Here is a 14,575-nt window from a genome sequence, read left to right on the forward strand (position 1 = left end):
TTTACTGATGTGCACCTGGCATACTGTGAACTGTACACTGTTTTGTTTTTCCAGTACTGGGGTTTGAACCCAGGGCCATTCTACTTCTGAGCTACACCCCCAGCTCTATTTTTTATTACTTATTTTGAAACAGAGTCTTGCTAAGTTGCAGAGGGCCTCACTAAGTAGCTGAGGCTGGTCATGAACCTGCAATCTTCCTGTCTCAGCCTCCCAAGTCCTGGGATTACAAGCGTGTGCCACCACGCCTGGTAACTACACACATTTAAAGTGTGAAGTACAATGTACTTTGAGGGGTAGCGATGCACGTACACACACGTACACAAACATGCAACCACAATGAGGGGGCTTTTTTTTTAGAAGTAGGTTCTACCAATTTTGCTATTAAAGATGATATGAGCCTACGAATCCTGCACAGTGCACAATCAGAAACATAGCCTTGTGCACAGAGTCAGAAACACAGCCCTGTGCAACAACCCTGTGCCCACTATTCTTCACTGACACTTGCCCTCAGCCCCAGCAGGAGGCCAGAAGGAAGGGCACTCATGCTAAAGCCAGAGGCGACCCACCTTCCTGTCACTAGATCTTGTCTCTGTGATGCCTGAGTCCAGGATACTTACTGTCTCTAACTGGTCTGGAGACCATGAGCAGTGATGGGAAGCTGCCATCCAGGCTCCAGGGGCAGGGCACGTGCAGAGGTCACCTGTGGAAAGGAACATGATGCTCCAGGAGTAACTGTTCTCCTTCCATCATGAGGACAGTTAGGACATTCTTAGCCTAGGGGGAATATTGGTGCAGAGGAGCCAGCACACAGTTCACAGCAGAACCTGCTGTGGGAGGATCCTTGTAAGTCCAGTGTCAGTTGCTAAAGAGACACAGCTGACACTCCTCACACTCAGGCAACCATTTGTCCCCTGTGGTGTACATGGTCAGACTTTCACATGTGAATTCATCTGAAAATACGCCAACGAACCACTGTGTCTATTTCAGGTGGAGACAGGCCGCCTTACCTTGGCATCGGAGGCGCCTCCTCTCTTGCCTTCCCTCGGGGACCAGGAGGATACAGAGTAACTGTCAACATGTGGGCAGCGCTGCCCAGGAGCTGCTCAGGGGGCTCCTCCCTGTGGACGTGGCATCATGAAATGCTCCGTCTGCAAAGGGCACTGCCTGTGGGCTGTGCATTCCTGCAGGCCCCGTCGCTCACACTCATTTTGGTTGGCAATTTCAAAATGCTCGGTCCCAGGTGACATTGCTGCTGAGCTCCACAGTTCACACTTGCAGTCTGGATGTTCACTGGCTGCCCCCACAGAGCCACCTGAGTTAGAGCTGGGCTTCGGGAAGGTCCTGGAGATGGGGCACTTTACTACACCTGCAGACAGCCTGTGTGTGAAATGCCTCTGTGCACACGAGGTGGTACACAAAGTGGGAGAGCAGTGACTGAGCCTGGGTGCTGGTGCTGAGGCCCGTCAGCCCCGCCCAGAGCCCACGCCCATGAGGCCTGTGCTCCCTGTCCTGCATTCTCTGCACCATCACTGGGACACTTTGAGGAGCCTCCTGTAAGGATTATGCAGCTTAATACAAATAAACATAGGTAAAGCTTTACAATCAACAACCAGTTCATCATAAAGGCTCAATAATCTGTTTTCTGCAGTGGCAGGTAAGTGACATGCTTGCTTGTGCCCGAACACAGGAGAGAGGCAGATGGCTGGAGAGGAGGAGGAAGTGCAGCTTCCGTTCTTCCCTGAGGGACGACTTGGTTCATGGAGGGTTTTGGCATCATGTCTTGTGATCCTCAGGTCAGCCATGTAGGATGGGCCAAGTGGAAGTACGTCACATGAGAGGATTTCCACACTTGGGAAGAATTGGGTCATGCAGAGCTGCAGCCTGGACAAGTAGCTTACCTGGGTGATCATGTTTTTTTCTGTTCTGGGTACAAAGTTCCCTGAAACATGAGGTGTCTCACCAAACCCTGGAACACTGAACCAAGAGCTCCCCTCACCCTCTTCCTCAGACATCGCAGCTAAAGGTTTCTGTATGAAAAGAGCTGACTCCGGCCGAGGCAGAGAAAGAACAGACTTCTGTCTCTGTCTTAATCCCAACCTGAATGAGCTGCAGTTTCTATCACATGAAGCCGCTGTGAAGGACCAAGGATGCTGGAACTTGGGGCCACCTCTGCAGCGAGTGCCAGCTGTCCACTGCCCATGCTGACCCTCCTGGTGACAAGCACAAGTGTCCACCTGGCCCCAACTGCATCGGAACACGGGACATTCCAAGCCAACTGTCAACTCTGATAGTCGCTTCCTTCAACTGGCCAGGCCCTGTGACTGGTGGGCAAGAGCCCTTGGGTCTGTGGTCATGACTCTGAGTTGTACCACCTCAGTGCTGATCCAGTGACTCTGCGGCCTGGGTCAGCTCTGGGGCCTTGGGCTCTCTGAAATGACTGTGTCTGTCTCTGCTCCTTCCCTCCCCAATTCAGCTGTCTCTACACATTCCTCATCTCTCCGGAGACCCCACAGTGGCAGGGACAGATTTCCACCTCTCTCGAAGGATCCCTCAGAAGCCCAGCCCATGGGCTACCCCAGAGCCTTCCTGGTGGTCAGTCAAGCTCTCCTTCCTGCTGTCACCAAATATTCACCCCTCTAACACAGTGACACTGCCCCTGACCCCACCCACACTGTTGCTTACAGACAGCAGTAAATCTACCCTTATCAACCCTATAGACTTCTCATGGTAAACTCTCAGCTTTAGCTATTTATTTATTTATTTGTTTATTTATTTATTTATTGCAGTACTGGGGATGGAAGCCAGGGGCATTCTTCCTCCGAGCTATATCCCCAGCCCTATTTTTTATTCTTTATTTTGAAATAGGGTCTCACTGAGTCGCAAAGGGCCTCACTAAGTAGCTGAGGCTGTCCGCAAACCAAGATCCTCCTGTTTCAGCCTCCCAAACGCTGGGAGCCACCATGCCCAGCTTCAGCTTTAGCTTTTAAAAAGTCTCTGAATCAGGATTGCTCATGCATGGTTCAGGATTTTGGCAACAACATTTAGAAGATTTTGGCTTTTATTTCCCATGTCTTGAAATGTCTTAGTGAGTTTGTTACCATGACTCTCCATGAAACTGCCTGGCTGTATTCCCTGTGTGTGTGTGTTATCACTGGTAGCATCCACACACAGTATAGCAGACATAATTTCTGTTTAAAGTATTTGATGGAAACTGTAGGACCAAAGCGGAGCCATGACAGGCTTCATCCATGCAGTAAACACATTAGGTCTAAGTTTCAGTTTCCCAGGAATACAACCAACAGTTAAGTGCCAGTTTTGGTACCTGGGTCAGGGTGAAAAACTCCCAACCAACCCCAGGAGGCACGAACCAAATGGGAGGTACCGGGTATCCTGTCTGTTGCTTGAGATAACAGCAGTAAAAATTCCTTTTGGTGTAAAGATAACTCTTTTGTAAATCACAGCCCGAGTGACTGAAATGTAAATCAAAAACTGCCTTGGAACAAAGACTCGGGGTCCTTGTCAAGACTTCACTGCATTGGAGGAACTTGGACCCTAGCTCGAGCTAGTTTCCTAATAAACCCCTTCCTGTTTTTGCATTATTGTGTGTGATGGTCGTCTCTGTCACCCTGGGGTCCCAGACTTTGAGTATAACAGAAACCAAGGGAGGCACTAAGTGTTAAACATTATTACATTCTGGAAAATGTTATTCATATTGCCTGTTCTTATTTGACAGCTGCATTACACATCATAATTTGGTACACATCAATGACAGCTTGTTGCCTTGTAAAAATATGTACATGACCAAATATGTGTAAGTGGGAGTAGATGAGATGGCTGATGATATTTTATTTTATTTTATTTTTATGATTTATTTATTAACTTATTTATTTTGCAGTTCTGGGGATGGAACCCAGGGGTATTCGACCTCTGGGCTATACACCCTGCCCTATTTTTTTTTTTTTATTCTTTATTTTGAAACCAGGTCTCACTGAGTTGCAGAGAACCTCACTAAGTAGCTGAGGCTGTCCGCGAACCACGATCCTCCAGTCTCAGCCTCCCAAATGCCTGGCTTAGGATATTTGATTTTAGAACAAAACACCATGTGAACCTTCTTAATTTTTTTTTTTTTTTTTTTTTGGTGGTACTGGGGTTCCTGGAAGCCCTTCTACCTCTGGGCTATACTCCAGACCTATTTTATACTTTTCTTATTTTTGGGAATAGGGTCTCTTAAACCAGCGAGGCTGGCTTCGAAACAGCGTGATCCTCCTGTCTCCACCTCCCAAGCGCAGGGATTACAAGCGTGCGCCACCACGACCCGCCCATGTGAACCTTCTTAACGACAGAGATATTTGGTTCTTATGTAACTTATTAAAAACATTTTAATGGATTTATTAAAAGGTATGTTACATATAAATCTGCATACAGATCACCTTTCAAATGCAAAATGAAACAAAATAGAAGATAGAATAATATAGTTAATATATTAAATAACATAATATTTTATAAATTAAATTACATATATGAATAAAATATTCAAGTAAAGCTGCCAATAAACAGTGTCAATGTCATGGTGTGGTAACACACGCCTATAATACCAGCTCTGCGAAGCTAATACAGGAGGATTGCAAGTTCTAGGCCAGCCTGGATAACTTAGCAAAACCCAGTTTCAAAATAAAATTTAAGAAGGCCTGAGACGCCAGGCATGGTGGTGCATGCTTGTAATCCCCACGTTTGGGAGGCAGAAACACGAGGATCACGCAGGTTCAGAGCCAGCCCCACTGGCTTAAGAGAATCTGTTTCCAAATTAAAAATATAAAAAAATATAAGTCTGGGAGTGTAGCCCACTAGCCCGGAGGTAGAAGGGCTTCCAGGAACCCCAGTACTACCAAAATAAATAAATAAATAAATAAATAAATAAATAAATAAATAGGCCTGAGGATGTAACTCAGTGATATATTGCTCTGGGTTTGATCACCAATACCAGTACCAGCACCAAAATAAATAAATAAATAAATAAATATATAAATAATAAATAAATAAACACTGCAACAGCTAACAGTTCAAAGTCACCCTTAGCAAATATGCCAGGATGGGACAGGAAGTCAAATGAAGATGGGGCCCTTTTATCAAATTTTTTTCTAAATTTCTAAAGTTATTTTCAATTCCTATCATTATGATATTAAGTTTTCTCAGTCCTCCATACTTTAATACAATTAACAAGAGAGTATACTTACTTGCACGGGTAGCAGGGAGGAAAAGACAAATGAGATAAAATTTAAAAATTGAATATTATGAACATGAAAAGCAATTATCTTTGTTGAGAATATCTAAAGTAATTATGAATATTCATAAAGGGTTTTTTACATGTATCATCTTACTTAATCTTTGAAATTTTACAAAGTAAAATGTTCATTCATTCAAATTTAACAATAGAGGAATCCAGCCTTAGAATCATCATCTGGCTGGCACAAGTTCACAAGGCCTCTACACGTGTGCCTGAGACTGCTGCCCGGTCCTCATGGGTCAGTCTCTGCCTCTCCTTATTTACTGTTTCTCCTGCCTCATATCTGGGTTGGAAATCTGCCTGCCACCAAGGAAATTAATATTCATCGAGCCAGTCTAACCAGATTGGAGGAGATGAGATTTTCCGTATAGCCTCAGAAAAGTTAATTTTAGTCTGCAGTGAATGACCCTGCTCAATGAGAGAGGAGCAGGCCTGCTTTCCCATGAGCTAGCTGCACACACAGTGTTCTAAGGTGACTGTCCCATTAGGCTGAAGATTTTGCCTAACACCCAGCAGCCTTTCAGTATAATAGGAGACACGGTTGTATTCACTCTGAGATCTGTATTGTCTATAAGCAGTTAGAACATTCTAATTCTAATTTTGTCAAATGTCTGTCTTTGGAAATTTAGGGTGAAGGCCCTAGATCTGGGGTTCCCTATAGGATAGGTTCTGCCATCCACTCTACCATGTCAGGCAAAGAGCAGAGTGAGGTGAGAGCAAGAAAAGAGTTTTAATTAGTACAGCTATGCCTAGAAAATCGGGGACCCAGGTCCTCAGCTATGTCTTGAGGTGCATTGACAGCTTTACATATCCATAGGAAAGGAACAGAAAGGGATTGTGGGGCAAGGAGCAGGCATAGTTTGTGGTTTGGTTGATCATTGTCTCAGGATTGGTTGGGTGGGGCTTTGCCTGTGATAAGAAAGTTTTGTTTGTTTGTTTGTTTGTTTGTTGCCTGGGAGTTAGTTTTGACACTTGCCACAAGATATTTATCTGTCAGACCTGTTCTTGGAATCTGAGATGAGCCTCAGGAGAGTATGGCTCAGGGCTGAGAAAGATGGAACTTTGAGATGCCAAACTTCTATCCTGCCTTCAGTTACCACTGGACAGCTATCACCCAAGTGAATGGTCAATTGCAAATGCAAATTTGAAGCAAAGGCAGCTTCAGAGTCTTGTCCCGAGAGCACAAAGTCCAGCATGGCACCCTGAAGTGACCCGGGCTTTCAAGAATGTCTCTGTCATTCAGGCCACTTTTCCCCAGATCTCAGCTTCAGGAAATGGGATGGTGTTAAATCCTTTACAAAGGGTGTTCTAGCTCTGATTTTTATATGAAAAGCTAGTTATGCATTCCTCTCTCATTTTATAATGTTATCCAACAAAGCCTAGTGCCAAAGAAAAGGGAAAATAGGCTATTTCTTTGAAAGGAAAAAGAGGATGGAAACATCCCTCTCGCTCCTACTATTTACAAAGAAATTCTAGAAGGCCAATAATTGGTGAAGAAACTGTAACATGATTCCAGAAATTGCTAGTTCAGAGGACACATCTTTCTCAATAACCTCTCACTTTGAAAGGAATAATAGATTTTTGCTTGTTACAAATAGAACGTAATAGAATCCCCACACGTAAAGGTGTCCTCTTGCAATTTCTGCAAATCTCAATCCCCTCCAACCCCAATTTTAGATAAAGGAAGAATGCCTCCAGTTGCTATTCGAGGATACCCAGATTTTCAAAACCTCACCATGAGTCTGCATTGGCATTCCTTTGGAGGTTTTATGATGCCTTTTGTCTCTTTGAAATATGAACGTTGCAAATGTCCCACAAATCCTGTAGCTTAAACAATGTATTTAAAACCATGGGTTCTTAAGAGAAACCACAAAAGACAGAGTAGGTAATGTTGATCCAATATGTGGGGATGTTCGCATGCATAGAGTTGGGAAATTGGTGGGAGAGAAGAACTGGGACCAGCGAAGACAAAGAAATACAAAGGAGGGGTGCTTGTGGGCCTGGGGATTATTCCCCTGGCGTGTCACAGCGTCTGCAACCGCGGCTTGAAGACCACGTTGCTCTGCCGTAGCCCCTGCGCCCTGCCCTCGGGTGCAGGCGGGTGTGGAGCTCAGAACTGTTTCCTCCGCCCATCGCAGGCCCCTCGGTGTCTGGCCACCGCACTCTTCAAGGCCCCCTTCACATCCCCGTTCCTCAGACTGTAGATGAGTGGGTTCAACAGGGGGGTGAGGATGGTATAGAAGGCGGAGAAGACCTTGTCCTTGAGCGGGGTGTGGTAGGCTTGGGGGAGCATGTAGGTGTACAAGGCGGCCCCGTAGAACAAGGTCACTGCCACCACGTGCGACGAGCAGGTGGCCAAGGCCTTCCTGGTCCCCTGCGCCGACCGGGTGCGCAGAACGGCGCGGAGGATGCGGGCGTAGGAGGCCAGCACCACGGTGCAGGGCAGCAGCAGCATGGTCACGCAGCAGGCATACATGACGCGCTCGTAGACCGCCTTGTCGCCGCAGGCCAGCCGCAGCACGGTGGGCGCCTCGCAGAAGAAGTGGTCGATCCGGCGGGAGGCGCAGAACGGGAGGCCCATGGTGATGGGGGTGAGCAGCAGGCTGTCCAGCAGGCCGCCCAGCCACGCGCCCGCCAGGATCCCCGCGCACACGCGCCGGCTCATGAGCGCGTGGTAGCGCAGCGGGCTGCAGATGGCCACGTAGCGGTCATAGGCCATGAGCCCGAGCAGAAAGAACTCCGCCCCCACAAAGCACATGTAGAGAAAGTGCTGGGCGGTGCACGCCGCGAACGAGATGGTGCCCCGGCCCACCACGTAGTCCACCAGCATCTTGGGCACGATGGTGGAGACGTACATCATGTCGATGAAGGACAGGTGGCTGAGCAGGAAGTACATGGGCGTGTGCAAGCGTGCGTCCGTGTGGATCAGGTAGATCATGACCCCGTTGGCCATCATGGCCACGAAGAAGATGGCACAAACCAGGGAGAAGAGAAAGCCCGAGGCTCTGCCCTGAGCAAAGAGCCCGGTGAGGGTGAAGTCACCGGGAAAGGTCCTGTTCCCATCCATGGAGTTGCGTTCGCGCTGGAGGCACGGAAGGAAAGGAATGGAACTAATGAAAACCAGGAAGATAAAAATCAACCAGGTAACAATGTGCACCTAAGCCATGTGCAGTGGCGAACACCTGTAATCCCAGAACCTGGGAGGCTGAGACAGGAGGATCGCAGATTGGATGACAGTCTCAGCTACCTATGGAAGCCCTCAGCAACTTAGCAAGGTTGAGCAGGATAACATAGGGCTGAGGGTGTTGCTCATAGGTGGAACGTCCCTGGGTTCAATCCCTAGTAACACACACACACACACACACACACACACACACACACACACACTGCATCCTGGGGAGTGCAGTGAGTGAGTTTGCCGAGCATTCTCAAGGCCCTTGGGTTTGAACCCCAGCACCACAAAATAGATACATAAGTACTTACTTCCTGCAGAGCAAAGGAAACGACTCACAAAAAAGAGATAGCCTACAAAATAGGAAAAAGCATTTGCAAGATACACAGCTGACAAGAGGTTAATATACAGAAAATACGAAGAACTGAATCAACTCAGTAGTAAAAAGTAAATAAAAAATAAAGCAAAACCTCAAGTAATCCAATTAAAAACGAACAAAAGATCTGAAAAGATATCCCTCAAGAGACGTCACACAAATGGCACACAGGAATATGAAGAAAATGTTCAGTGCCACTAACCATCAAGGAAATGCAACTCAAAACTCAGTGCAAAGGTCTTCTCCCATTCTGTAGGGTCTTTAGACTCGTGATGGTTTCCATCGATGACCAGGAAGTTTTAGTTTAATGTCATCCCATTTATTAATTCTTGTTTTAATTTCCTAAGCGTTTAGGGTCTTATTGAGGATGTTTCTACCCGTGTCTATGTTGGAGTGTTGGACTTACACCCTCCTCTAGTGATTTCAAAGTCTCTGATCTAATTTCCAGGTCTTTGATTCATTTTGAGTTGACTCTTACACCAGGGGAGAGATAGGGATTTAATTTTACTTTTCTACAAATGAATAACCAATTTATCCAACACAAATACATATATTTTCGGTACCTTTGTTGAAAATCCATTAGGTATAAATGTGTGGATTTTTTTCCGTATCTTCTATTCTATTCCATTGGTCTATGTGTCTGCTTATGTGACAATACCATGCTGTTTTTATTACAGTAGTTTTGTGGTATAATTTGAAGTCAGCTATTGTAATGCCTCCTGTATGGTTCTTACTGCTGAGAATTTCTTTGGCTATTCTGGGACTTTTGTTTCTCCGTGTGAAATTCAGGACTGTTTTCTAGGTCTGTGAAGAATGGTATTGGTACTTTGATAGGGACTGCATTGATTTTTTAGTTCAGTTTTGGTGGAATGATCATTTTGATAATATTTATTCTGCCTATCCAAAAGTAAGGGAGATCTTTCCATCTTCCAAAAACTTTTTTTTCTTTAGTTTTATTTTTTTTTTCAGGTCTGGGGATGGAGCCCAGAGGCATTCAACCTCTGAGCTACACCCCCTGCCCTATTTTTTAATTCTTTATTTTGAGACAGGGTCTCACTAAATTGCAAAGTGCCTAAGTAGCTGAGGCTGTCTGAGAACCACGATCCTCCTGTCTCAGCCTCCTGAATGCTGGGATTACAAGCATGCGCCACCATGCCCAGCTTTTAGTGTTTTATGATTTAAAAAAATTCAATGAAGTAGCACCTCACCTCAGTTAGGATGACTCTTGTCAAAAAAGACAAAAATATCACAAGTAATGGGAGGGTGTGGAGAGAAGGGACTTTTATACACCATGGGTGAGAATATAAAGTAGAACAGCCATTAAGGATAATAATATGAAAGTACCTCAGAAAATTAAAAAACAGAATTACAGTATGGTCCAATAACCCCAATACTAGGTACACATTCAAAGGAAAGAAAACCAGAGTGTTAAAAAGATGGCCACATGTATTATAGCACTGTTTACCAAAGTCCCACCATCAGGATATGATATCAACCTAACTTTCCAAATGAATGTGTAAGGAAAATATGATATATATAAAGATGAGATTCTGTCATTTGTGACAACCTGGATTAACCTGTAGGACATATTGTCAGGAATAAAATGATATAAGTTAGGCACAAAAGGACAAATACCATATTAACTATTTCATATGTGAAATATTAAAAAAAATCACTAGTCTTCTAGAAGTATAGAGTGGAGTAGTGATTGAGGGCAGGCTAGAGGCTGGGGAGGGGAAAGAGAAGATGATTTGGGGAGAGATTGGTTAACAGGTGCAAAGTTATAGCTATAAATGAAGACCAAGCCAGGCCTTTTACTGCACAGTAGGGTGACTACAGTTAATGATAATATCTACTCTATTTAGAAGTAGCTAAAAGAGATTTGGAATGTTCTTATCACAAAAAAGGATAAACACTTGAGGATAAGGATATGATATCCTCTGATTTCATCTGATTTTATCATTACACAATCCATACATGTGTCAAATCATCACTGTACCAAATAAGTATAATTATTATGTGTCAATTAAAAATAAAGCATTAAAATATTAGACACATTTCAGTTGTCATTAATGTATGAATCATAAATAAGATAATCTCAAATACATTGTGAAAATAAATAATATATCTCAATATTTGTGTAGAAACACAATTTTTTTAGAAAAATATAAGAGCTTTATTTAGGTAAATGGGGGTATAATTTAAGAGAAGGCTATGATAAAAGGTTATGTTCCAGAGAAAGGCTCTGGAACAGTTCATTTCCGGAAATGGAAAATGGCCTAGAAACATATTTTTATTTTAATTAAGAAAGAAGACAGAAAAAAGTATATAATGTTACTACTAGTGAGCATTGAATTTATTTAAAATACATATACTTAAAAATAATATAAATATGTTTGGCACGATTACACAGAATTCAGTGACTCTTAACAACAACGGTGCATGAGTGTGTTCATATAGGGTTGTCTGAAAAGGGAGTGCAAAAGCCGGGCGTGGTGATGCACACTTGTAATCTCCGCGCTTAGGAGGCTGAGACAGGAGGATCACACAGGTTCGAAGCCAGCCTCAGCTACTTAGTGAGGCTTTCAGCAACTTAGTGAGACCCTGTTTCCAAATAAAATATAAAATGGGTCTGGGAGTATAACCTGGAGGTAGAAAGCCTCTGGGTTCCACCCCCAGTACCATCAAAAAAAAAAAAAAAAAAGAAAAGAAAAGGGAGTGCGGTGATATACATAAAAGTAGATCTCACCTATGTAGGATAGAAGATGGTGAAGTTTCAGGAAATAGCTTTCATTCACTCCACCTGCTTGTTACCATGAAGCAGCTCTTCCCTAATGATGGAGACTAAGCCATTATTGATTGCTACTGAGGGTATTACTAATTGCTAATAAGAATAAGCTAATAAGAATAAGTTTATTGTTTCGCTATTCTTAGGCAAAACAATAAAATACTTTTGCCAGGCGTGGTGGCCCACACTTGTAATTCCAGCATTTTGGAGGCTGAGACAGGAGGAGCGCTGGTTTGCGGACAGCCTTGGCTACCACTTAGTGAGGCCCTTTGCAACTCAGTGAGACCCTGTTTCAAAATAAAGAATAAAGATAGGGCTGGGAATGTGGCTCAGAGGTAGACTGTTGCTGGGTTTCATCTCCAGTAACACACACACACACACACACACACACACACACACGCACGCACACACACACACACACACCTTTTCTCCCCTACTCTAGGTTGCCATCCCAAAGCTCCAGCTCAAGACTGACCTTGTCTCCAGAAGTTGCTTGTTAGCCTGGCCATATTGCTAAAAGCAGGCTGTTAGCCAGAGCCGGAAGATAAGGTGCTGAACACTTAATTCTGAGAATTATAGAAACCTGCACTTTGAAGAAAAAAGTTTCAAAGACCCTCACAAAATTCAGACCAAATAAAAGATGAAAAAGCAGGCTGCATTAACCCAGTATTAATTGCTAATAATAATGCCAAGGTAGTTAAAGCCTTCTTTAGAAAGCCACACTCTCGTGTGGCAAATGAAGCCGGCAACTACAGTTACCATAAGAGATAAAGATGTTAAAACTCACCCGAAGACACAAATATAAAGACTTGCTTTTGAAAGGATATTAAAAATGAACAAAGAACAAAGTGGGCCATGTAGCTCTTTGATGGAGATGAACAAAAGTGACCACCAAGGAAGCTAACACAGCAAAGATAACAGAGTTGGGCCAGTTCTACTTTTTGGTGGGGACAAAAAAAAAAAAAAAAAAAAACAACTATTTGCTAGCAGGACAGGAGGGACAAGATAATAAATTCTTATACAAAGACTGCATTTTCAAAGGCACAGTATGCCTCTCCTCTGAAATACTCCATTACCTCTCTCTCCAATGCGGTGATTTCCTTGCTTTGTCTCCTCCCCATCCCTGCTTTCTGCCTGTAAGAATAAAACCTCGCTTTTAAAATTATTATTATTATTATTATTATTATTATTATTATTATTGTGTGTGTGTGTGTGTGTGTGTGTGTGTGTGTGTGTGTGGTGGTACTGGGGTTCCTGGAAGTCCTTCTGCCTCCGGGCTACACTCCCATCGGCTACACTCCCAGACCTATTTTTTTATACTTTTTTATGTGGAAACAGGGTCTCTTAAGCCAGCATGGCTGCTTCGAACCTGCGCGATCCTCCTGTCTCCGCCTCCCAAACGCGGGGATTACAAGTGCGCGCCACCACGCCCGGCCTAAATATTCAGCAGTCTGTTTTTTATTTTCATTTTCTTCCTTTCTCCCTTTCTTCCTTCCTTCCTTCCTTCTTTCCTTCCTTCCTTCCTTCCTTTCTTTCTTTCTTTCTTTCTTTCTTTCTTTCTTTCTTTCTTTCTTTCTTCTTACGTTCTAGGGATGGAACTCAGGGGCATTTGGCCTCAGAGCTACACCCCCTGCCCTATTTTTTATTTTTTATTTTGAAACTGGGTCTCACTGAGTTGCAAAGGGCCTCACTAAGTAGCTGAGGCTGTCCGTGAACCGCGATCCTATTGTTTCAGCCTCCTGAATGCTGGGATTACAAGTGTGCGCCACCATGCCTGGCTTGGTTTTTTTTTTTTTTTTTTTTCCCCTAAACTAGCCAAGAACAAGAACTTGTGGTGACATTATCCCAAACAGTAACACTAAGGCCTGTACACACAATCAACCATGTCCCCTCTTTGCAGAAACATGTAAGGAAAGGAATGATAGTAAATAACCTCATATACAATTCTCAAGAGTCTATCATTTTTCTCTCAGTGAATGGGTTGGAGAAGATAAATTTTTTCTTATAACTCCAATAAAAAGACAACTACACAGATAAAAATAATTTTGAAAAGAACTAACAAAATAAGTTAATAGTATTAAAATAGAACAACAGAAGTGCCTGTATGTGTGCCTGTGTGTGTTCTAAAATGCTGGAAAATATGAAAGAAACAACTCATTCTATATTAGTACGGAAGACTTAAAAAGGAGTATAAAGAGATTAGACATAAAATAACTCTGTTAACTATAGCAACAACACTGTGCAGAATAAACAAACCCCCTATATAAAGCATAGATTCACTCATTCACTCTTTAGAGAAAGAAGACCAAGAAAGGAACAGATTTAAAAGGGTAAAATATGTAAAAAAAAAAAAAAAAAAAAAGGAGGCGTTCCACCTCTGAGATCCAATTCCAGCCCCTTTTACATTTTTATTTGGAAACAAGATCTTGCTAAATTGTTGAAGGTTTTGCTAAGTTATCCAGGCTTCCCTTGAACCCGGGATCCTCCTATCTCAGCTTCCCAAATACTGGAAGTGTAGGCATATACCACCACTCACAGCTAGAGAATAATTCTTTAATTTGAATTTTAAATTAAAATGCATCACGTTTAATATATTAAGTTGGTTCACTATCATAATCTTTATTCACTAAAATATATCTTAACTCTAAAATAAAACAGCGAGTTAACATCTAAGCCAGAAAATTTGAAATGCTTAAATGTATGCCTGAAATACTTAGAGCAAAAAGAAATTCAAAGTTGCATTAAAGTAAATAGACTATGCATGGAAACCTACAGGATACAATCAAAGACGTAGCCATGTACGGATTTGTAGCACTCAATACAGATACCTAACACCTCAGAAAAACATCCAAAAATAAATTTAAACAAGAGAAAGAGAATATAAAATATTTTAACAGACACTCATGATTCTAAAATAAGTAGATATTTTTTAAAAAAACTTAATACATAGGTGAG

At 43.1% G+C, this 14,575-nt stretch overlaps 2 protein-coding genes across 2 annotated transcripts in view; one reads left to right on the forward strand and one right to left on the reverse strand.

Moving 5' to 3' along the window:
- LOC308265016 (olfactory receptor 2G6-like) overlaps positions 1-14,575 on the forward strand; it is a gene marked incomplete at both ends in the record, with an annotated part of 658,093 nt that overhangs the window by 168,627 nt on the left and 474,891 nt on the right. The window lies entirely within an intron of this gene.
- LOC308265523 (olfactory receptor 2T6-like) lies at positions 7,395-8,351 on the reverse strand (the record flags this gene model as incomplete). Its single annotated transcript, XM_080699321.1, has 1 exon — positions 7,395-8,351. One exon carries the CDS (start codon positions 8,349-8,351, stop codon positions 7,395-7,397), a length of 957 nt encoding a protein of 318 aa, XP_080555447.1.

Source organism: Muscardinus avellanarius (assembly GCF_963383645.1).
Source record: "Muscardinus avellanarius genome assembly, chromosome: 7".
Lineage (NCBI taxonomy): Eukaryota > Metazoa > Chordata > Mammalia > Rodentia > Gliridae > Muscardinus > Muscardinus avellanarius.